General features: G+C 39.6%; 1 protein-coding gene, 1 long non-coding RNA gene and 2 other non-coding genes across 10 annotated transcripts in view; 2 read left to right on the top strand and 2 right to left on the bottom strand.

The window, feature by feature from the left end:
• Window positions 1-18,345, bottom strand: part of LOC137983192 (fibroblast growth factor receptor 1-like) — a 29,961-nt gene extending 11,616 nt beyond the window's left edge. For 3 of the 7 annotated variants that reach the window (XR_011118919.1, XR_011118920.1, XM_068830378.1), the window contains exons 1-17: window positions 17,694-18,345; window positions 17,185-17,574; window positions 13,006-13,386; window positions 11,970-12,227; window positions 10,095-10,364; window positions 9,561-9,851; window positions 8,680-8,991; window positions 8,560-8,589; window positions 8,323-8,456; window positions 5,814-6,078; window positions 5,298-5,408; window positions 4,778-4,968; window positions 4,214-4,336; window positions 3,807-3,877; window positions 3,567-3,607; window positions 3,318-3,414; window positions 3,104-3,203 (exon numbers count right to left, since the gene is read on the bottom strand). Coding sequence is in view for 3 of the 7 variants with exons in the window: in XM_068830378.1 (XP_068686479.1) it covers window positions 3,104-3,203; window positions 3,318-3,414; window positions 3,567-3,607; window positions 3,807-3,877; window positions 4,214-4,336; window positions 4,778-4,968; window positions 5,298-5,408; window positions 5,814-6,078; window positions 8,323-8,456; window positions 8,560-8,589; window positions 8,680-8,991; window positions 9,561-9,851; window positions 10,095-10,364; window positions 11,970-12,227; window positions 13,006-13,386; window positions 17,185-17,574; window positions 17,694-17,769 (3,141 nt within the window). In the remaining 4 variants the exon portion in view is untranslated. Of the gene's footprint in view, window positions 1-1,272; window positions 2,150-3,103; window positions 3,204-3,317; window positions 3,415-3,566; window positions 3,608-3,806; window positions 3,906-4,213; window positions 4,337-4,777; window positions 4,969-5,297; window positions 5,409-5,813; window positions 6,079-8,322; window positions 8,457-8,559; window positions 8,590-8,679; window positions 8,992-9,560; window positions 9,852-10,094; window positions 10,365-11,969; window positions 12,228-13,005; window positions 13,387-17,184; window positions 17,575-17,693 lie in introns of those variants that run through there. The other 4 variants (XM_068830379.1, XM_068830380.1, XR_011118921.1 and 1 more) reach the window with 4 other exon arrangements.
• Window positions 18,346-19,530: 1,185 nt separating this feature from the next.
• Window positions 19,531-20,817, top strand: LOC137983235 (uncharacterized). Its single transcript, XR_011118930.1, has 2 exons — window positions 19,531-19,674; window positions 20,496-20,817. It is a non-coding gene; the product is annotated as an uncharacterized lncRNA (long non-coding RNA).
• A 1,481-nt stretch (window positions 20,818-22,298) lies between these two features.
• On the bottom strand, window positions 22,299-22,371 carry Trnat-agu (transfer RNA threonine (anticodon AGU)). The gene has a single exon. It is a non-coding gene; the product is annotated as a tRNA-Thr (tRNA).
• A 472-nt stretch (window positions 22,372-22,843) lies between these two features.
• On the top strand, window positions 22,844-22,916 carry Trnat-agu (transfer RNA threonine (anticodon AGU)). The gene has a single exon. It is a non-coding gene; the product is annotated as a tRNA-Thr (tRNA).
• Window positions 22,917-25,000: the final 2,084 nt, after the last annotated feature.

The following is a 25,000-nucleotide window of genomic DNA, read 5'->3' on the forward strand; positions in this document are numbered from 1 at the left end:
ATTTCCCGCACGAAACATCGCACAAACCTGAACCTTTGTGAGACTGTTTGAATATTCATATTCTTTTATCTCTTTGATTCTTGACTAAATTTGTTGAATGGTTTTGATGATGGTGTGAGAGTGAAAACCGGCAATAAGAGTAGCGTAAACTACTAGGGTTTTGATCAAGCCGACACAACGCCATAGAAATCATAGAGTTCTTATTAAGTGTAATTACAAAGTTAAGTAACAAAATAGGATCTGATTCGGTAATAGAGGAGAGTAAGAAATTCCAAGGGCAAAAAATTGTAGTACCGGTAAATTGTTCAGACAGCCTTGAACTACACAGGGCAAAAAAATATTTTGGGATACAGTATGATATTTCATCAAGAACCCCATGGAAGACCAGGTACCTAGCTTTCCGTTCACATAGTCACGTTCCACCGACCTTTAGAGAATTGAATTTAAATGCTTGCTGTTGAGTGATTCAAGATAATGAAGTCCTGTTCAAAGTGTGTTAACGAGGTCATATGCAAATATACTGCAACATCAAAATCTGGGATTATCTCAAAAGACATCGCTAGGGATCAAAGAAAAGCTTACATGTACCTAATAAAAGCGATCGACCGTTTTATTCAAACTGTCATCTTTATATTAAAACTTAATTCAATCATTACTCTAACCATAATCATAACCTGCTCGGCGGAAACTTCAACACTGAAATTATACGAAGCTTTAAGCACTAATCATGGAAATTTTCCCAAAATAACTGTGTATTCTTTAGACTGCAAAACAGTCGTATTTTTTGCGAACGCAAGCGACACGGTAAAATAATATTCAAACGAAAGGTCTGGAGCGAGTGTAGAAACGGCGAGGGAGAATGGGGAGAGACGCGAAAAAGTTAAATTTTGTATTATTACTGAGCTTTAGAAACCTTCCTTTTCAACTATCAGGATTATCAGTGGTGTCATGATCTCATATAAGGTAATTCAGATAATTAACTTAGTATATCACCGGGACGGTATTTTAGGAAAAATGAATGATTGAATCGTAAACCACTCTACATGCGTAGTTGTACTTCCCACGGTAGCGCCGTCGCTTAGCAGAATGCTTCGTGGCTGGGATAAACCTTGAACTGTATAGACAGCAGCTTTAGGGAAGCTTTATCGAGATCATAACTTTTTTTTAGCTTGAAGTGCTTTAGATCTCCTTCCATGATTTTTTAAGCCTCAGAAAACGTTTATCAACCAAAAAGACCACAGAAGCATCAAAACAACGTAAAACATACACAGGGTAAACAACTTTTATTGGAATTATTTGTCCTCTTCCTTTATGGAAATGTCATGCTACTAACACGACCAATATCATGGCACATCCAATTTATATTGTAAAATCGTTTTAGTTCACATGAATTCTCACGCCGAAATATAAATTTCAGGGCCGTAGCCAGAAAAAAGTTATGACTGAGGCAATGTCCATCGTTAAATAGTCTTCGTAGGTATTTTAGGTGTTTATGACGAGTACATTTTGAGGACAACACTGGAATTACGCTTTATTTTAACGAATCACGAAAAGATGACCGAGGCAAGTGCCTCGGTTTGCCTCATACTGCCTACGGCCCTGAATTTATCTAAGCTGGAAAAATAATCAATAATTCATTGGATGACAGCCATGAGAAAAGCAGTATTTAAGTAACTTCTCCATTCCTGTATGTGCCGATACCGTTAAAATGTTAACCTAATACGGAATTCTCTATATCTAAATTTGAAAATTGTCATCTAGTCGTGTGAGTTAGATAACCAAGCAAAATCACCAAGTATTCAGTACACAAGTGACATACACGTTCGTGGGAGATGTCAATCAATCAATCAATCAACTTCAGATAGGGAGGGGGGGGGGGGGGTAGGAGTTCTTGTCACAACTTGTCACAACTACTTCACGTATCATAAAACAAATCTAAGAAACGAGACCCTAAAACAAATTAGAATACACATCATTTACAAATCTACTAATTTAGACCAAACAAACAACATAAAACTATGCCTGTATTTATCACTTAAAAAAAAACAGACTTCATGAATCACGCGATTTTCTGCTTCAGCTAATCGACTGTAAGATCAGTCATATTAGCATACAATGTTGTGTCGTACTGACTAAGGTTCACATACGTCTGCAAAAGAAAACATCGATTGTGTTAAGAACGTTCGCGCCAATTGTTTCTGCGCATCCTTACTGCGCACGCAAATGCACACGCCACGTCATACACGAGCGCGCGCGCTAAGTAATAAAATGAGAAATGATAGGGCAAAAGGCCATTGCTATAGCTTTGCCTGGATTTAACGGTCTTGGACGTTGGGTGACCCCTATTTTTCTTTCCAAAAACGGATTTTATTTACATTTCTCTCCACGTTGTCCAAAAATGAACAAAAAATCAATGTGGGAAGTTTAAAAAATTTCAAGATTTCTGCTCACGGGACATCAAATCCTGCCATCTTGCGGCTGCAAGGCGCGTGAAACTGTGGTCGCTAAATGCGAACTTGATCTTTAAGGAACCTCACCAGTTGACTAAATTCACTTAATAAGTCCACTTAAATAATATTTGGCAGAGAAGATTTCACTTCAAAGATTTGATTGCAATATATTTGGGTTTACAGACACTGGCCTTATTCGCTAACGAAGCCCGATTTTGTCACATTTTGGGTGTTTTCCGAGCATGTTCTCTCCAAAACGAAGTCGGTGACTCCCCATTTTTTTTACATTTCTGACATAACTAATTCATCATCTTACAGTGGTAAAAGTTTCAGAAAAAAATCAATGTTGAAAAATTTTCGCGCAAACGTCGTTAAGCTTCTGCATTGATTGTTTAAGCAAACCATGCACCGTATACAACAGTAGATTCAAACTTTTTCGGACACTCAAGAGAGCAAAGAACAAGGGAATATGGTAATTCACAAACAGCTGTAGAAATAATAAGAATAAAACAAGAACATGGATGAGATCTTTTCTTTGGCAGAGGCAGACCAGGTTTTTCGGCTCACTCAAGTATAATCAAGTGTGTGCGCTGACAAGTATTTCAGCGAAGAACAGCTCGATAAGTACCCAGAATCCTCCCTTGATTTCTTACCTTGTGATTCCTCTCCATATCCTTCATTGTTTTCCTCAGCTTTTCAAATGTAGGTCGATCACTTGGATCTTCTTCCCAACACTTCATCATGATTTCATATCTAAATTTTAAGATTGTCACTGCAATATTAGGAGGGAACTTATTGTCAAGGTATTACTCATTTACTTATTACTCGTTACCACAATGAGAAAAAGAAGTCCAAAACGTCACTTACAGTTTGCTATCCACATGTCCTGGCTTAGGCATTCTGTATCCTCCCTGAATTTTATCCGCAATAAGTCTGGCGTTTATGTCCGGGTATGGAGATCCACCTACGGGTATAACGTTCCAGTCTAAATTACACATGATACCGTAATGGAATTTGCATGGATAGTAACATTTCTTTAAAATCTCTTGCTGGTTGTCCAAATATTTTAAAGACATCTTTTTTGTTATTTAGTCAGTCCTCAAAAGGAAAGCTCACCTACTGTCAAGATTTCGTAGAGAAGAACGCCATAACTCCACCTTCAAATGGGAGCAAAAGAAAAATGCAGTCCAAACAAATGAAAATGTATAGGAAAAAAAGCATCAACAATAATTGCCTGAACCAAAGAGTTCAAATCCTTGGAGATAGCCATTTGGGTCGGCTGCAACACGGAATTGGAATGGACATTAATCAGCACCGAAAGGAAAAGTTGACTGTGTGTTAAACAAACATACTTACACGTCACTTTGTGTCGTGTATACGCCGTAAAACAAAGCCTCATATGCAGTCCACTTAACCGGCAACCGGCCCTATGAGGGCAAAACCATCTTGAAATAACTTCAGGGAATAATAATGCAAGAAAAATATAGGCCAGTTTTGAATAGCAAAGATGGCACAAACCAATTATGGTCGGTCAAAGACCTTATTCATAAATGAAGGTCAATTTATAATTCTTTTGTCCGAGTGCAAATTAGTCTGCCAAGCCTCGATACCATACAGTGAATTGAAAATAATTGGTGCTCTAAAATGAGGCTTGGTAGGCTAATTTGCACTTGGACAAAAGAGTTATAAATCTGATCGCCATTTATGAATAAGGTCTATAATACAAATTAACTTTGCAAACTTTAATTCTGTCATAACTTTACCCGACTTCTTTTGGTATAAATATTATCCTCTTCCACATTCCTCGCCATCCCAAAATCTGTCACCTTACATCTCTCTCCTTCACCAACAAGAACATTTCTCGCTGCCAAGTCTCGATGGATTATCTAAGAGATATTGTATACGAATGTGTATTACAAAGAAGAGTATCTTGATCGACAAACTCCACCAACACTAAAGCACAAAGTACAATCAATGGTTCCATGACTAAATGAACTCAATCATGTTTATCTACAACTCATTTGATCAGACTGTGAATTGCATTGCAATATTGAATGTATGCCATTTTGATATTGCATTTCCTCGTGGATATCCTCAACTCTATCAGCTACAATGAGCACCAAGGAAAGAGTCCAAATAAAACAGAGCACTATGAAAATTTAAAACGAACTTCGTCTGGGCTATTGACAAAGTGAAGTGGAGTTGAAGAAGCAAATCTGGTTTGTTCTTAGGGCGAGTTTTTGACACGAAAGTCCAGTATCCTAACCACTGGAGCATAATGCCTTCTTCCAATATTTAAGAAGACAACTTTCGCTTCCAGAACAAACCTTTTTCGAAGACAAGTAGCTCATCCCATCAGCAACATGCCAAGCGAATTTCATTAACTGTTCTGAACTCAGATTGGTCTGAGGTTTCACATCCGGGTTCTTATAATAAGTGTCGTTCAGTCCTCGGCTTTTTCTCAGGTATCCCAAGAGATCCCCACAAGGCACATACTCGATTAAGACCATCAGTGGGTCTGTGGAAAACAGTTTGCTTGGTATGAAGGGTCTTTATATGCAACCTACGAGTAACTGGTGTTCTAAGGATTTTTCTTGTTACAGAATTCTCTAAAATCCCATTAGTTTCGCCTTGTTAGCTTCAGAACATGAAGTGATTTTTTTTTCATAAATCGGTTCGCGCACTTGGCTGTGGCCGTATTGAGTAATGATGCACCTGAGACAATTGCAACATTTTCGACAAGCTCTAGTCTAGTTTGGCTTAACCTTGCCGCTTCTCTCGGGCTCTCTATATATTTCCCATCCACGAGAAAAGAGTAGATAATTTGTAATAAGACACGATTTTTACCATCTTCAGTAATGCATCCCATGAGCTTAATCACGTGAGGATGGGGTTTCATTTTTTTCATCAGCTCCAACTCTGACAGCAAATCCTTCCTATCTGATAAAGGAGCATTGTCTAGGAGACAAAGAATTAGAACTGCCAATGGCATCACTCAATATAAAGCAGCTTACTCGCGATAACTAAAAAGCTATTGGAACATGAGAATACCATATTGCGTGTAGGTATTTTGATTTAACGGCTTCAGGTAACACAATGTAGAAACAAATATGTTAAGGAAAGAACGACTAGAGGTTTTATGAACATCGAGTAATGTACTATCCGTTTTATTGGAGTAAACGGTATATGAATTGGGAATACAAGTATGAATTTTATTAATTACAAGTGTTTGATATCTTCGAATCATCCGTGACTATATCAAGGCGAGCAGACTCTTCAATTCAAGCCATTTGCCATTGTAGGTTTTATATGCAGCAACAACGAATTATTTGAATAATATAACAAGGGTAAAAGGCAACCAACCTTTCAACATTTTTACTGCGACTGTTGTTTTCTCCTCGTTGGTTTTTAAGTTTCTGACCGTTGCCTGGGCAACCTGAGAAAAGGCTCCTTTACCGATGACTTTGATAACGTGAATATCTTCGCGACTGACTTCCCAGCTTCTTCCCGACGGATGAAGTGGCATGTAGTATCCACTTCCTGTAGAAGGAGATGCAATCGTCCCTGCCTCGTTCGTTTGTTCGCTTGGGGGTAGTAGGTTATCTTTAACCTGCACAGCAACTGGATTCTGTTAATAAACAACGGGCAAAAGTTACAAACAGACCCTTCTGATAAACATCCACAGATTCATCCCTTCTGATGTTTTGCAATGCAAGCCTCTGTTTCGTATTAGACCCGTGCGATTCGTCAACCTATGGGTTTGAACACAAAACATGTAGCGAATACGTCAAAAAAATTCGAGAGAGATTTCCAATCATTTTTTATGACTTATTGAAACAAATCTTTAAATAATCAATTTGAAACGTTGGAAAGTGAAGGCGATATCGTTATCTCCCCTTTTTTCTCAGTGGCGTCTCTAAACCACAACGTAATGAAGGGCTTGAATAGAGAAATGGTGTTGGGTTGTTCATTGTGCTGTAAGGTGTAGTACCATGCAATGTAGAGTAAGCTCGAATAGTATAGTGAAGTGCTACTGTAGCGTAGTCCAGGACAGTACGAGGTGGCAAAGTATAGTGTACATAGGCGGGTGCAGAGAAAGTCGCATACAGATCGCGTGTGTGTATGTTGTTTTAAATGTGAAAGATTTGTTGCAAATAAAGAAAGGTTAACTAAAAGACATTGGAATAAACGTTTGGCATGCTAACGACGAGAATCAAAGAGCTTGGAGGGTCATGGAAGGCTAAAATGGGAGTGGGATTGGCCTAATTCTTCGCTGGGAAGATGGGAGCTGATTATTGGGAATGGGATTCTGCCGCTGAGAAATGGGAGATAAAAAGTCCTTGATGGGAATGGGATTGGCCTTATCAGAGGTTATCAGATAATATTTCTGCACAAACTTCCTGATATCAAATATTTCATAATGATACAATAATAAGTATAAGTATCATTGTTGTATAACTGAGTTTTTACCCTAGTAGCGCGCGCTCTCAGTGGTTACTTCGAGGTCACATGACATCTAACAATAAAACTGTTTCCCGAATAGAATAATTGTTTTATTAAAAACTCCAGGCTTTTTTGGGTATTTCCCGGGGAAGTATTGTCGACTAAAGCATCGATTTCTACCTCGGTCAATTCCGGTCCACAACGGCTTTTGCCAGCCATTTTCCCTCAGATTTCAGTTCGCTTTAATGCTGACGCGTTCTTTGACCATGCTAGGTACAGCAGGTATACGAACTGATAGCCTGTGTCCGGCGAGCCAATTTGAAACCGAAATGTCCTTGAATCCTATCGATTTGCAAGGCCTTCGGTCAGCGATTGTTGTGAGCCTAGTGAAGGGGGTGAAGACTCCGAGGAAGCTGCTGTCGAGGATGTTGATAAATTTAATGATGATGAGGATGATGACAGAGACCCTGAAGATGAAGTAGACACTGAGTACCTGGATCGTACGAAGACATGATTAGGAGACTGCGCCATTCAGAAACCTTTCACGTGCCAGAAGGCGATAGCATTTTAGGGTAAGAAATTCCGGCTATTTTGTACCCCGCGCTGTCTTTAGTGCCTCTATCTGCCCTCCAGTAATCGAATTTCTCGTTTTGAGACATCATTAACTGCTTCATATAATGACATATGCTCTAAAATTATATCTTTCATATTTGACCACTGCGATTTTCAAGAAAATCTGCCTCTGGGACTGGGATTTTGTCCAAATTTGGTCATACTTGTTAATTCAGGATCAAGCTTTGAAATGATATGAAATGGGGGTAAAACTGTTGCTCCCGCAGTCCCGCACTCCCGCAGTGGAAAAAGCAAGAATATGAAATGGGGATAAAACTACTGCTCCCGCAGTCCCGCACTCCCGCAGTGGAAAAAGCAAGAATATGAAATCGGGGTAAAACTGTTGCTCCCGCAGTTGCGCAGTCCCGCAGTGGAAAAAGGATGTTAACCGAACCGCAAAATGAAAGCTAAAATTTTACGAGAGTGCTTAGGCCTAATCACTGAAACGAGCGCTTAGGCTTAATCAGTAAACGAGTGTTTTCTTCGTCACACGATCTCGTGAAATTTAGGGACCCAAAACAAAGGCACAAGCTGATGAACGACTTACGGTGAAAGATGAGTGGATTTCTTTGTGAAGTGTTTGAAGTTTTATATTATCAAGAAATAGCTGAAATTAAAATATGTGAGAATTTTTTTTTATTTGCGGACGACAACGGGACTGCGGGACTGCGGGAGCACGCTTCTTAAGTCTTTATCTTTTGTTTCCATATGCAAATATTTATTAACTGCGGGACTACGGGAGCAGGCATTTAATGTCACACAATCGTGGCCGGGTATTCTGAAGTTTAGCCAGATCAAGATCTTATAAAAATCTTACCAGAGGTATAAGATCTCTGCATCTTGGACATGGGCGACGACGCATTTTCCACATTACAACGCAAAGAATGATTATTACTATCACCAAGAAAATGATGATTGAGATGTAAACAGCATGTAAAAGGCTACAGGATCCTAATAACAAAAGAAAGAAGTTGTTTGTCGTCGATGAATGAGAGAAACACCTGCCCTTTTTAGTCGTCATCTCATAAAACCGCACATAGATTCTCTTTGTCACCTGTCTGACTTGCTAAAGGCCTTGGAGTTGCTACGAAAAAGAAAAGAAAACATTTTTCATAAGTTAATAACAGTGCATTTTTACTCGTTTACCCTCTTGTTGATAAAAATAAAATCTTACCGCCAAAAACCACAAGCTTTCTGATGTTGTTTTCTTCTCGCAAACTTTCACCACGCCTATTAGTAGCAGTTACCACGAACTCATACACCTTATTTTTCTCCAATTTAACAACAACTTGACGCCTTGATAGGTCCTTGATTTCCTTGATTTTGTTCCATTCTCGTACTGTGCCATCATCATTTACAATTCGTTGGTACACTGAGTACTGTGTGATGGGTGCTCCGTTGTTTTGAGGCTCATTCCAAATTATTGTCACTTCAACGTTCTTTGTTTCAGAAGGAAAACCTATAATTTCCACGCTACCTGGGGCATCTGAACATAATCAACATAATTAGTAAAAATACAAGCCAATTTAACGCTTCTTGAAGCTTTAAGAAAAGTAAACAATAATAGTATCACAAGCTTTGTGCAAAGACAAATTGTCCTTACCATAAATGGGGAATCGAAAAGAATCATATATACACCCTTTTAATAAATCTAGTATATGCCGTTTTCCGATAATGACGTCAAACTCATGCTTTTAAAATTTATTCAGAAATATACAAAGGCTTCAAACAAGAAAAGAAATCGGAAAGGTTTTAGGCCTTTGTACATTTCTAAATAAAATTTTGAAGAAAGAGTTTGACGTCATTAGCGGAAAACGGCATATATTAGACTTATTAAAAGGCTTCACGATCACATTTCCTGCTTTAAAATATTTTACGCTTCCGTAAGCTCTCAAGCCAAAGTGTGATTTGATGAGGCCACCCATCCCCCTCTGCATGGACAGGGAAAGCACAATTCGTCCACACATCGTTTGAAGATGGAAAAGCTCCTGAAGTACAGATCCCCGAAGAAATATCAATGTGTGGATGTTTCCTTTACTTTATGAAGATCCTCACCTTCAGCCTTGGTCATCACTTTCTTTACACTTGCAGCTCCTTCATACGCCTTATTCATGGCTGAGACCCTCAGGGTGTAGTTTGTGCTTTTGATCAGGCCTTGCACAAAGTGTGATTTAATGGCGGTATTTGTGGTCCTGTACAGAATTTTGATGCCTCCCTGAAGTATAATCACGACATATCCGGTGATAGGACTTCCCCCGTCGTGGTCTGGCGCAGTCCATCTAACTGTGAATGAAGTGACTTTAATGTCATCATCTTGTGTCGTTATCGTTGGTGCGCCTGGTGGCTCTAAAAAACAAGTAGAAAGTCTTCAATAATTCGAATTTCAAGCAAAACAAAGAAATAGGGGGGGGGGGGGGGTGTAAAATAACAGTGGTTATCGAAGGTAATATTGCTCTCTTACTTGCCAAAGCCTAATTTCACTTGATAAAGCCTACAACTAGTACTAAACGGAAGAATAGATTTTCTTTGTACGTTTCACTTTCCGTTTGTTTTCAATGAATAAACAACATTATTACGACATGTACTTACTGATTTGTTTCAAAAGAACTGTGGCTATAGCAGCAGAGCCGATGCTGTTATTGGCCTCGCAAGTGTATGGCCCAAAGTCTTCATCACGCTGCATCTGTACAGGTGCAATGTTCAGGCTGCCTCCAACTATCTTGATTTCAGTTCCATCAGGTGTTTTCCAAATGATTGTTGGGGCTGGAACACTATTTGCTTTGCAGACAAAATTAACTGTCTGTGCGATCCAAGACTCATGTGGGGATGGGGGTGAAACTTTTTCTATGTATGCTGGGTCTAGAAATAACCATAATCAGTAAGCAAACTTGAAAGTAAAGAAGCAGCAAACTCGGTAAACAGCACGGATAACACTTGGAGAAGAACTAAACAACAACTTAAAAGACTGTTGGAATTCTCTTCCAGAATCAATGGCTTGCGATGACTTCATAAACCAATATAAGGGCGGACTCAAAAGTCACCTAAAGAAATGATTCATAATATTCTCGTTTTATCCTCCCGTTATAGTCAAAATAGTCATTAATTATATGTAAAATTAATTGTGCATACATATATATACTGTTGGAGATTTCACATTTATTTGTAGTTTTAAAATTTTCTGTCTTTTGGAGAGTGACTTTATATAATGGCTTAGTTTTTCTCTGCCAACACCCTTTTAAATTTGCTTTATGTCATATTTTCAAATAAAGTTGTCCTAAGTAAATAAAGAACTCTTTTTCCGAAGGGAAAGTTATAAGCACGTATATTCAAGTCAACTGCAGTCAAGTCGATTCTTATTTAACTTACACGAATTATTGTTAACAAAAGTGCAAAAATTAGTTTATGGATCGGTTACATTCATCATAATATCTAATAATAGAAAAAAGGATAGTTAAGAATTATATACTAATTGTGTGGAGTTTAGAACACCCAAACAGTTAATGGAACTGAGTACGTGACCCAAACACAAATACGAGTAAAATATATTACGAGGTATTACTACCCAAGAACATTATTTCAACCGTCAGTAATAGCATCATGTGTTGATATGTCGACCAAATCTTGAAAAAGGAGTGATTTGCTAAACATTAGTTGGTAATGAATTTCAGAGATTAGTGCCGGTGTAATGGAGAGAACGATTGCCGTATCGAGTAGTTTGAACCAAGTATTTTACTGAAGAAAGCAACCTATATTCGCTTTTATTATCACCCAACTACGCTACGCTACTAGAGGACTCATTAGTAATAATCCTCAAGTTGCGAAAAGTGTGACGCTTTCTTTTGCTTTATTCCCAAATAAACTGTAATCTCTTCAACTTGCATTTGCTAACTTTGTTATTGCCTTTTACTGTCCGACTAGTTGAGTGACACTAAAACAATCACACCTTTCGCCACCGATCAAGGGCCACAGGTCAATAGTTTGGCTTCGCCTTATGGGCTATTGACCCGTAGCCCTTGCGGGTTACGGGTCTAATTGTTAATTACTGTCATCGTACTTCTGCTGCTTCTGTTTCATGTCGTTACGGTTGGCTTGCTTTCGCTTCGTTGAATATAACAATCTAAAGGGAACTGATCTGTGGCTCGACAGTAGATGAAATGACGAGAGAAATCTGGGAAAAAAGGAAGTTGTTGGCATCCTCAGGAAAAAAGAATAAACATTGAAAGGAGAGTTTAAAATTTTAACAGCTAGGAGGAAAGAATAAACGTGGATCAATGACAAGAAGTAATAAAGAACAGAGATTATGTTTTTCGTGTTTCAATCTTTCCTTTTTATTGTTTTGGCTATGTGTTTTTCTTAATTTTTATTTTTACCTGTTACTGTTAGGCCATTTTCTTAATCCACTTCCTAAATTGAATTTCCCATAATGTCAGCATTGTTTCTAAACATAATAAAAGAAGTACTTACATGTAACAGTGATATTAAATTGTTTCTCCGTAATTCCCGCAGAGTTGTTAGCTTTGCATATGTACGTTCCTGCTTCTGCCCTTTTTATTGGGCTGAAACTGAGGTAAGCTCTTCCTGACCCCAAACTCCGCACTCTGCCAGCATGGTGCCAGCTCACACCTGGGTGTACTTTTCCTACTGCGGTACAACTGATGTTCAAAGAGCTTCCTTCCCTGACACTTATACTAACCTCTTCGGGATGGGTAATGTTTGGTTTGTCTGTAGAAATGTTGAGTTTCAGTTAGTTACCTGTATAGAAAGGTTTGACTTTTGACTCAATCGTTTTGAATGTTCAAATGGTCTCAAACAGACCAACTTCTGGCCGTTTAATTGAGTGAGCCAAAAAAACTCAATGGTACAAACACCTGTATGTGCAAGTTCAAACTCAGCCATTTTCGTGTTTTACATGATTACGGTCAACATACAACCAGCATGGACCGACTCCATGTTTTTTCTTTGTTTGTTGTGTGTGCGTGAGGGACAGTTCTAGTATAAATGTCTGCATAATGGACTACAAAAAACCAATTGAAACAAATCAAATCACTAAAACGCCGCCTAACATAGAGCCCTAGATATGAATATAAACAATGAATATGGACTTAAGACCTTACGTTGTTTATAATTCTATTTTATCTTTCTTTTGAAATTTGACGAAATTATACATGTTACGATGGACCACTTTTAAAACTTTCTGGTACATCCGACCAGATGCACCCATTCTTCGGTTAAGGGTGCGGGTCAGGCGGTATATCTAAATGGCGGCCGCTTCCCTAATTCGCCTCTTCCACGCACGATTTTCCATTTAGCACGAACAATCCCCCGTGCGACCTCTTCGTTGAGGACCAATCTTGGAGGCCTCAGAATGTACCAGTTGCTGTCTTATCAAAAAAATATTTCGAGAAAGGTGGGAAACATGTACAAAGGAAACCAAATTAGCTCATTTCCTGCTTGACCAGTCATTGACAATATTGGTTTGTAACAATATATTTTTTCTAACCTTCCACACTCAATTGCACGTGGTCCTCTCTTGTGTAAGCAACAAAATTTTCAATTCTCTTGAGCCTGCAAGTATAAAATCCATCATCTTCCCTTTTAATGCTACTGATGGTGAATATGGCGTGGCCAGAGGATGCATTACCAACAAAGACTCCACTAACACGTTGGCTGTAAGAGGCTGGAGCTTGAACTGATACTGAGCCAGTGGAGTCCAGAATTACTAATTTGATTACAATAACTGAAGGATCTTTTGGGTTTTTTAGTCCCCAAGTAATACTTTGAACTCCACCAGAAAAGCTCCACTTGAATGATACAGAAGATCCAACTGTACCAAAAATACTCTTGCCATTGTATGATGATGTGAACACCATTTCACTCTTGACTGTGGGAAAAAATAGTAAATGAGTCGGAAATCGTGGCTAACTACAGACAACATTCATTCTGAAAACATGGATGTAAATTCCTCCAAAGGTTAAATGAGGCCTAAAAGGACATTAGAGGGGCGAGCAAAGTAACTCACATATCACATATATTTAACGGTTGGTAATTATCAGCGTGACCACGACCAAAGGGTGCGTGTAGTGTGGGCCTTGGAGGAAGATTACACTTGACGAAGCTAAGTAAGAAAAGCCATTGAAGATTATAGAACACTGCCCCCCCCCCCCCCCCACCCCACTGACGAAGAAGAACACGGACTGATGGCGACTCCGAGTCCTGTGATTTCTATGAAGATTGAGAAAGAAATTATTATAATGACATAAGACCGATCAAGGGGGTTTTTAAAGAACCACCCGAAAAAGGATGCTATAGGCAGGGAACACCCTTTGTGACACCCTTTTGTTGGCGTGAGTCAAGACTTGAAAGTACTATCCCCACTGGGAGCAAACACAGGCTTATACAATATCAAGCACTCAATTCTTTCCCAATGTTAACTACTTGGCTCACTATGGACAGCGTTTTCATAGCGTAGTCTAAGCAATCTTGAAACTAGTGGACACTTGTTGACGCAAATGTGTGCTATTAATTGCAGTATTAATCGACGATTTGTGCGTTACCGGTGCCTGTTCAAGTAAGCTTGCTAATTCAATGGACAGAGATCCGTGGCCTGGAAGTCCAGAAGATGTTTGGGACCCGAAATTGCCATTGGTGTTGGAAAGCTGGCCGTTTAGTATGTTTTCAAGATAGCTAAAAGCAAAATGATTTTGAGAATTGGACGAATGACTTAAAACCTTTCCCTTCTGAAGATACAGAGAGAATTGCGATACTCGACTGCCGCTGCCGCTGCCAAAGTAGAGCTCATTACTGCGATGATCATTTCAATACTTACTGTTGTCTCCGTTTGTCTTTGTTAAAATACTGGATTTTCATATATTCCGTTTGCTTCATACAAGTGTTCGATCGTCATTGATCATAGATGAATTCAAAATAAATGGATTTACGACAATCGATTAATTTATGTTCGACCTCATATGTGAAAAGTAAATATAAACAGTTCTGCTCGAACGAGAATCATTCCTGCCTCATCAATATATGACAAAAAATAAGCGTCCTACGGCTGATAGACTACTTATTTTTCATAAACTTTCATGACTGTTTTTAATCGTAATTGATCACAGGCGGCCCAGAGTCGGAAGGTAAACAATTTTAAGGATTTGTATGGGAATCTTGATAACAGACTGAAAAAGATATTTACCCGCAAAAGTTCTCAATAAAAAAGCCGTACTTTATTGTCATGGTGAATTTCTTGCTTTTTGTGTGGTTTTTTGCCTGATTGAATGCGATTTAAGCGACTTCTCAAATTCCCGAGTCGTCACTCTTCCCTAAATAAAGGAAAGGCTGGCAACTCATTTCTAACTTACCTCAGATCTCGCCGAAAAAATTCACACTTCTCCGGCATCAGTCACGCTCAAACTCCGGCGATGGCTACACGGATAAATTTACTTCTCCTTGACCAAGTTTCAAGGTCCAGCGAGTATCCATTGCTGAGCAACTGCGAAAAATATTCAAATTTTCAAACTCCCTCGAGGCTCGCTAACAACCAATTTTGACACGGCTGGTCAACGGTTCACTGAGCCTCCATACGGTGAGCGCAAACCTACGCAAGTGTACCCATAGTTGGGCAGAGCAAAACAAATCCCAGACTCGTCCCCAAATACCTGCCTGGGGTCATGTTCGAGTTTCTAAATCGGCGAACGATATTAAAAGTTCCACACTGAAACCTTAAACACTGCTCCCATCGCTTTGGTTGCCCCACCGTATGTTATAAATCCGGATTTTCATCGAACTCCGTAAGTACTGAAGCTGTTTGAAGCCTCACGCGTGCAAAAATCCCCTCGTCCGATGACACTCGACACCACGGCTGTTTTTTTTTGTTGTTGTTGGAAAAAGTATAGTTTTGTTAAGTGAATTGCTTTGAGCCAAAGAAATCACCGCACCGTAATTTCTACTGTCCAAAAAACAGACAAGCGAGATTGTAACTCGGAAACCTTTCAGGTATTCCGAGTAATAATTGTTGGTTTTCGATCGATATCGCTTGATGCACCGGTGTGAGAAATAATTTTGAACATTTCAACGCAACTGGAAGCGCAAAAACAAAGCACAGATGATTTCAATGATGGCATTTTCCCTGGACTCTCAACAGAAAAATGTGTCCAAAAGGCTGAAAAGGTGTAGCGACCTTTTCATATGAATTTCTTCTGCAGTCATGATAATGTGAGTTGTTGAAGGATGAAAAACAGGATTGAGTTTCATACACTAGTAAATACCTTCGACTGCGTTTCAAACTCCATCCAAACAGCTTCAGTACTTACGGAGTTCGATGAAAATCCGGATTTATAACATGCGGTGGGGCAACCAAAGCGATGGGAGCAGTGTTTAAGGTTTCAGTGTGGAACTTTTAATATCGTTCGCCGATTTAGAAACTCGAACATGACCCCAGGCAGGTATTTGGGGACGAGTCTGGGATTTGTTTTGCTCTGCCCAACTATGGGTACACTTGCGTAGGTTTGCGCTCACCGTATGGAGGCTCAGTGAACCGTTGACCAGCCGTGTCAAAATTGGTTGTTAGCGAGCCTCGAGGGAGTTTGAAAATTTGAATATTTTTCGCAGTTGCTCAGCAATGGATACTCGCTGGACCTTGAAACTTGGTCAAGGAGAAGTAAATTTATCCGTGTAGCCATCGCCGGAGTTTGAGCGTGACTGATGCCGGAGAAGTGTGAATTTTTTCGGCGAGATCTGAGGTAAGTTAGAAATGAGTTGCCAGCCTTTCCTTTATTTAGGGAAGAGTGACGACTCGGGAATTTGAGAAGTCGCTTAAATCGCATTCAATCAGGCAAAAAACCACACAAAAAGCAAGAAATTCACCATGACAATAAAGTACGGCTTTTTTATTGAGAACTTTTGCGGGTAAATATCTTTTTCAGTCTGTTATCAAGATTCCCATACAAATCCTTATAATTGTTTACCTTCCGACTCTGGGCCGCCTGTGATCAGGCAATGAGTCATCAAGACCAAATACTGCGAATTTTTATCGAAAAATGCAATGGACTTGACTGTGTTACTGTGTAACCTCGTAGATGTTATCGTAATGACAGATCATTTATCTAAATACCATGTTTCGCCCTTGTTTGAAAAACTTGGTGTGAATATGATAATTAACTAAACAAAACATGACGCGATTATATTGAGTTTCGCAACGCTTGCACACGCAGTTACTCCGCAAAAATTCATACACCTCTATCTACAATGATAAGCTTCGATGGAAATAAACTGTAAATATCACGACGAGCACCATAGTGAAAGCATTTCATTCAATGATAAATGGTACACTGAATACTTCGATACGATTTCAACGCCATCGCCGTAAATCACGATTCAGGGTTCGGTTTGGTTCGTAAATGAAGGCTTCCACAGTTACGTTACCGTAAAATTTTAGTCGGAGCTTTTTGCCTGACAAACTCCAATTTTATGTCAGATTGATTAAAACGAAAACCGATAACGGCACACGATTAGTGTCTTACAACAGGACGCGAAAGCTCAGAGCCTAACCAATGGGAGTACATACATATCGTTAAGACCGACGTTCTGCTGCAAACAAAAGACTTCGGGTTTAGCTTTTACATGTTTAGTGAAAAAACTGTTGCATGACAGAGAAATCAACTTGAAGTGAGTGGTTTCTCACCTTTCACGTCAACGAACACTGAGTCATCAGCCGTTTTCGCTCCGGAACTCCGGTAATTCACTGTGATGGAGTACACATATTCCTCATCATTATTCACGTTCAGCAACCGCAAGGTATACGTTCCCAAGCTTCGGTCTTCGAAAGCACGGTATTCGCTTCGAAGATTTTGATCAGACACATCAAGGGCTTTAGGGTCTTTAGCACCCTGGCCGAATCCCAATGCTATCACGGTTGAATCTGTACTTGCCCGTTGCCTTTTTCTTCTTATGGCGACAGCAACGATGTCGGTTTCGGGTACATTGTATTTCCACACAAGATCCACGTCGGTGCTGTTAACCCCTTGAACAACGATAACAGGATCACCAGGCGTTTTTGTCCAAAACTGAGCCTCTGAAATCATGCAAGAAAAAAACAACATCGTCGAGCATCCGCACAATGGCAAACTAAAAGACAACTTAAGCTCAACCTTAACTAAGCGTTCTTCAAACTGGGGCCGTGAAATGTCTTACCAGATCGCTCTATTGATGCCAAGGTCAAAACTACAGCTAGAATCCAGCCTGCCATACTCCCGAAAGATCGAACCATGTTTGTCTGAGACTTCCCTTCGACGACGTCAAACGAGGAACATTCAAGTGGCAGGAGGAATGTTCGTTAAATTTTGCAGTATGATATCATCGGAAGGACGCCGAAGCAACAAAGGAACCGGAAAACACTGATTGGACCCCAGTGTCTCCGAGGTATAAGTTTGCCTTCTGGAAGACTGGGATTGATTTCTACCGGAAGTTGCCTTGCATTCCTCGCATTTAGAGGAACTAGCTCCAATCCCCCTTGCTTAAAATCCACACGCGGATAAAATGGTCCCTATTTGTTTACAATGTTCCCACACACGAATTTTAACCGCGAATTTCGCTTTTGATGGAGTTCTGGGTTTCTCTGTCGGCTTTATGATAATTTCACGAGATAAAAAGAGGGATGGCATACCCTATCGTGAGGCTAAGCTGTATAAATCACCTGCTCTTTACACAAATTCATTCGTAGAACACTTTACGGTTTGGTTGAACCCAAAAATTTTACCTAGCCTCAATACAACCCATCAAGTATTTCCCTTGTCTGTGAGTGCATTTAATTAACAGAAGAACGCTTAACAAAGTTGCTGAAATAAAGAAGTAAGTGAAATTTGGAATATCTATCCTGGAGTTTACGACTAACTTAGTAAATATTAACTGGCAAACATTTCTTCAATTGCGGGGTCAAAATTGTTTCTGTTCTTGCTAAAAATGTCAAGTCGAGTTCCACTGCAGACTAGATACAGCGCAAAATCGTTCATTATGCTGAGAAAGAGAAGTCTAAATTTCACACTAATGTTAAAAGTGGTGTTTCTCAATTTTTCTGTGGTTCACTATCTTCTCCAAGGCCACATAATGAATCCCTTTTAAATGAGACAAGTTTTTTGAAAGAAAGATTTCTTCTGTCAGCGAAATCAGGCTTTCACTCCGCAAGTTCAGAGGAAATCACAATCCAGACAGCAACCAAGTTTGCTTCCACAGCAAATCACGGAGCAGTAAATAATTCTGCTCACTTGAACAGTGTCTGACGTCAATTCCTGAAGGCCTAAACGATAAAAGATCAGATCCCGAGTATCCCACGAGATGTTCACCCTGAAAGTAAAACAAGCAAGCCACAACAGCCGGGCGCGTTTGTTATTGAACACCAAACAGAAAAATCAGCTGTCCTTGGGAAGAAAGTTGTAGTTCCTTTTCCACCAGTCTTAGGATTAGAAATTGATGAAAGAAAAATAACTCTGGATACTTCCGAACCACCACAAATGTTTTACAAAAGGAAAAATGAATCTCGAGTAAACTCGGCCGGCGTAGTCAGAACACTTTGAAAACTTCAATCCTGCAGGGGGTGTCTAGAAAACTAAGACCTAACACCTAAGACCTAAGATCTAGAAAACTAAGACCTAGAAAACTACTATAGAATATATAAAAATCACTAAATTTCTTATATAAAATAAAATCCCAACCACTTCAGTGCCAACAGTGTATTGTTTTTCCGGTGTAATGCGGTGATGGTTTTCGGATTTAAAAGATCCATTTGCCCTACTGCTAATAAAATTCATGAAAGCAAATAACAAATATTCCGTTAAGAGTATGTTTAATTAGCTTGTGAGCGGGCCCTATATTTGGGTTTCACGTAGGCTTAGCTATAGTATCGCGCGAGCGCTTCAATAGAAGGGCCTGCTCCTTTCAGCTACGGTTTATAGTTCCGCAATTGTTCGAATTTAATATAGAAATTTGTAATTGTTGATATTGTTGATTTAGAGATGATGCATGAGTGGTTCAGTTAAAGCAAACGGTTACTGTTACTATGCCTATTTCTTTCAAAGTGACACTTTCCACGACCATGCACGATGTAGTATATTAAATTATACAATTTCCTTGGATTATGGTAGCAGGTTTCACTATTGTTTTCTTTCAAGAGAACAAGGTAATTCTCTCTTTTGACTAACGACTAATTGTGATTAGGTGTGCGTCTAGATAAAATCCACAGGTTATCATTTTAAGCGACAACTACTGTACATTACGGAGTTATTCTTCGTATGTATTTAGCGACTGCTCAAATTAGGTATGGTTTTGGCTTTTCAAGTAATTTTTTTAACAAATATTACATCAGTGGCATATACACGTGGGGTGTATACGTGTTGATATCGACCATACTGATACTGAAGCGTTTCACGGATAGTTAAGGTTCGACCCATGATTAGACTATCACCGCCGAAACATGTCTGGAATGCTTATTGTGTTGCGACCAATCGCAGTTTAAATTCCGTAAGGGCAAATTTATTTCTGTGCGGGAATTACCAAATCAATCAGGCGCATACAAAAATTAATATCAGAGGTATAGAATGGTGAATTCGAGAGTTTGCGAGAGTGCGAGACCCTTGTGTAACCATCACCGCATTACACCGGAAAAACAATACACTGTTGGCAAGTGGTTGGGATTTTATTTTATATAAGAAATTTAATTATTTATATATATTATATAGTTTTCTAGGTCTTAGTTTTCTAGGTCTTACTTTTCTAGGTCTCGGTTTTCTAGGTCTTAGTTTTCTAGGTCTTAGTTTTCTAGGTCTTAAGAAATTTAATGATTTTTATAAATTCTATAGTTTTCTAGGTCTTAGTTTTCTGGGTCTTAGTTTTCTTGGTCTTAGGTCTTAGGTCTTAGGTCTTAGTTTTCTAGACACCCATCCTGCAGGTTCTAGTTTGTCATCAACAACCAACAAAACTCGAGTGCAAATTCAATTGCAGCAACCAAGCGAAAGCTTCTCCACATTAATCCACTCAGATGGAAGTCTTAAAAAAGCAGCTGAAGCGGGAATTCGGGAAACACACGCATTCAAGTCAGGAAATGCTGGAGCCATTCTTTCCAGTTGCCAAAGACGCGACGTTAGTTCGCACAGCACAGCTCGCCGTCTTGGAACTACTAAAACAACCAGATGGAACCAGAGATGTAACGTGGCTGATAAAAATGTTCAAAGGGATCCAGCAAAAGTTCCAGTTCCAGTTCCAGTTCTAATGTTCCAGTTAGCCAAGAAGAATAAAACTGAATAAAAATGACAGTAAACATTCACGAACGCTGTCTTTTTCCGATCATTTCAATAAGCTATCCAAGTATCTTTCAGCTAATAAAACACGTTCGGCGACCGTAATTCGACATCTTTGAATGGCTTCAGATCAGAGAATAGGCAGAGTGGCAGCGCAGATATGTCTGAAAACTGACGGTGGAACAAATTCATTTCGCTTTCGACGCGCATCATACGCGAAACGCTCTCGAATAAATGGACCCCTGCTGTGTTTGCGAGTCGCATGCTGATTGGCTTAAATTTGACGAGCTGTCAAAAAGAGATCAACAAGGTACGAGGCTTTGTAATAAATTTAGCAAATTGATGTCAGTTTTTCATGCGTCTGTCCTCCGTTATTGATCATGAATTTCGTCAGCCGGGATCTGACGCGAGTAATATCGCGTCATTATCGCATAAATTTTAAATTTACGTCATGAAAGAAGTTCAAAACTTCGTATGCTGCGTGGCACTTGTTACTGGTCCGCGGGATCAAACTCTGCGATGGTAACAAACAGAGGAAGAGGCAGGAGATGCGTCTCATCTTTCGTCTCGGGACATGCCAGCCCAGCCACGCGGCCTCAATGCTGACAGGGCGGAAAGAGAGTACTAAGCGCCCTGATGCTGATTTTCAGTTCATTTGAAGTTCGCGCGCGTGCACTACACAACTTTCAAATTTTGAATCGAATACCAGGAAGCGTGGCTTTACATTGACTCCTGCATAATGTAACTCATTCTAATTCCGCACTTCCTTCCGGTTCTTTTCGCTGTGGCAAAACTGCGCTACCTGTCCTTACATTTTCCATGGACTAACCAACTACAAATTCTTCTCTACTGGCGAAACCCGCTCCATTAATTTCCACATAACTTGCGAAACTAAAAACCTTATCTACATGATTCAATGGAACAGATGCCATCTACATTACATAGGAGAAACTAAACGACGTTTAAAAGACCGTTTTAATGAACACCGCCGCACTTTAGATAACGCCAACACCAAATCCAAACCTACTACAGTCGCAGAACATTTCCTCTTCTCTCCCCACAACATCTCCAAGGACATGCAATTAATTCCTATGGATAAAATATTTTCTAACAGAGACTCCATCCGTAAGGCCAGGGAAGCTTTCTTAATTTTAAAAGGCAGGACAATTGATCCCAACGGTCTTAATATCCGCGAAGAAACGTATCAGATTTCAGTTTATTATTTTGAGTGATTTCCGTTATTTTTCCGTGACTCTTAGTATTTGAATTCAAAATCTTTGTAACTGCCATGTTTTATCACATTTTTTCCAGTATTACATCAACATCCATTTAGTATATATATATATATATATATATATATATATATAGTCAGTTAAGTAGGTCCCTTGAGCCAACAACGCATCACCCCCAGAAGGATCGCAAATGGATTCACAGTCCAAGTTGAGGAGAAATTGAGAGAAAGTTATGGGAAACTCAACACTGGACAACTTCTGGGGAAAACTGTAATTGCCCTGAGCGGGATTTGAACCCACGTCCCCCTGATCACTAGTCGGGTGTGATGACCACTACACTATCAGGACAACCATGCTGGCAACATGGCCGATTGATCACTTAGTGTGTGGCAATTACGTGGGACTCCCTAATGGGCCAGTTTTCTATGTGATAACGCTGGATCAACATGTGATTCACAGGCGGACAAGGGTAGTTAATGTAAAGAGTCAGTTAAGTAGGTCAGAGTTAAGTTAAGTAGGTCCCTTGTAAAGAGTCAGTTAAGTAGGTCCCTTGAGCCCAGAAGTTGTCCAGTGTTGAGTTTCCCATAACTTTCTCTCAATTTCTCCTCAACTTGGACTGTGAATCCATTTGCGATCTTTCTGGGGGTGATGCGTTGTTGGCTCAAGGGACCTACTTAACTGACTCTTTACATTAATTACCCTTGTCCGCCTGTGAATCACATGTTGATCCAGCGTTATCACATAGAAAACTGGCCCATTAGGGAGTCCCACGTAATTGCCACACACTAAGTGATCAATCGGCCATGTTGCCAGCATGGTTGTCCTGATAGTGTAGTGGTCATCACACCCGACTAGTGATCAGGGGGACGTGGGTTCAAATCCCGCTCAGGGCAATTACAGTTTTCCCCAGAAGTTGTCCAGTGTTGAGTTTCCCATAACTTTCTATATATATATGTACATAGAAGCAATTCAACGTAAACTCTCATTATACCTGAAGAAGGCTGGTTTGGCCAGCCGAAATATAGTACATCACTATAATCAAATCTACGTTGTATCGGCTCTTGCTTAAAATATTTAGTTTGTCAACTTGAAATAACGCCGATCAGATCAAGCCACTGATCCAACGTACACAGACAGGAAAATTGTCCACGGTTGCTTGCTTCAAAACTCTAATATATAAACTTCATCGCAGCTTCGTGAAATACGGATAGGAAAAGCTCTCAGGCTAAACAAAAAAGATGAGTATTTCGATTGAAAAATGAAAAAACAGGCATTTGGCATGAAATTAAAAGCAATTAGGGTATTAAGCACAAGTTCTACCTCCTTCCTCCCCCCCCCTTCCCGAAAAAAGGAAACCAAAGTTATTTGCTTTGTCTCTCTTTGTCTTATGATTGTCATTATCCGCTGGTCAAGATTATTGCGTTTGGTGTGGTCCATGCCTCACTCGATCTCTCCACCCCAACTCCCCACAGAAGAAAACAAAAATACAAGCAAACTTAGTGTTGATTTTGTACCTTAACATCAATTCTTCTTTTTATAATTGTATTCTGAGGGCCACTGGGAGGAAATAGAGATTTTTTTTCTCTAACGTAACCACCTAGGAGACTGTTTTCTCAAAATACTTGTAATGGGGATTAACTTCAAAGAATTTGTAATTAAATGACCTTTAACAGCTTTTGATGTGAACAAAGATCTTTGCTCCGTTTCAGAATTTTTAAGCAATAAGTAAACAGACTTAATTAATTAATGAGAAACTGAAGTGAAGATTTGAACGCAGTCCATTCAGAAGAAGGCTCGATTTCCTGTACTCTCTTGATCCAGGGGCACCCAACGACCAATTTGTTGTAAAATGTGATGATTATACCCCAGTTAATGAAAATAAATGTTATTAAGGCATTTTCAGGTGTTGTTCAGTGTTGCTGGGAAAACATTATCTGTTCCTTTTTCCCAGCAAGACACACAAGAAATTTCCCAGCCAGCTAGATAAAATTGCTTGGTTTCCCAGCCAGCTGATCAAATTTATTTCCCAGCCAGGAATTCCGCGCGCTTTCGAATCCCTCGAGCCAAGACGACCAAACAAAAGCGACAAAACCGGGACAAAACAGATTTTTTCCGCAAGCGCAATCACTGTGACCAGCCGTCGTATGCTTGTGACTACTTTCTGGGAGAGCGAAGGGGTTTTTTTTTTTTTTTTTTTTTTTTTTTTTTTTCTTTTAGTCGTCCTCAGTCTTCAGAGTTTCTACAGCCAGCTCGGGTTGAAATGATAGAAAAAGGCATTAATTCCCAGGCAAAACCTCTATCAATAACAAAATTTCCCAGCCAGCTCATCGAAACACCTGTATTTTTGCCAGCCAGCAAGATTCCTCTGGGGAACAGATAATGTGAGGAACAGATTCGTTGGGTGCCCCTGTTGATCTCGAGTAAAGGAAGGAGCGCGGGCTCCTTTCCCGAATCAGCGGCTGGTTATCTAGCCTAAAGAGCACGTTACACATATGAATATGAATGGTAATTTGGTCAAAAAAAGCTAACTTTTGCCTTCTAGATCTGCCTAAGTGGAAGCTTAAGTCACTAGCTGAAAACGTAAACCAACAAAATACTTGGGTCGAGATCAAAGATTCAATATTTATTCCCCGAATTCTCAATCTATTCCAACATAATAAACGTTTGCCAAAGTCATCATAGCGTTAACATTCTTTCCAAGTTTAAATCCAGTTTCACGAGGACTATTCTTGGCTACAAATCCCACTTCATAAAATACCTTCTGTCATAGTTTACAACAATATTTGCTGTTGAGTGTGCATACTCGTGATTACGTGACCGCTATAGTCAACACCGAAAATGGGCTTATTCTTGGCTTGCATCCACATGACGAGACGGCTATGTTTTTGTACAAAACAATAGAAAATGGCCCCACAAGTTTCCATAATAATAGAGTCAAATTCCCAAATGACATTCTTCTGGATTGTTCTGTACACTA

Source organism: Montipora foliosa, chromosome 13 (genome assembly GCF_036669935.1).
Source record: "Montipora foliosa isolate CH-2021 chromosome 13, ASM3666993v2, whole genome shotgun sequence".
NCBI classification, from domain to species: Eukaryota; Metazoa; Cnidaria; class Anthozoa; order Scleractinia; family Acroporidae; genus Montipora; species Montipora foliosa.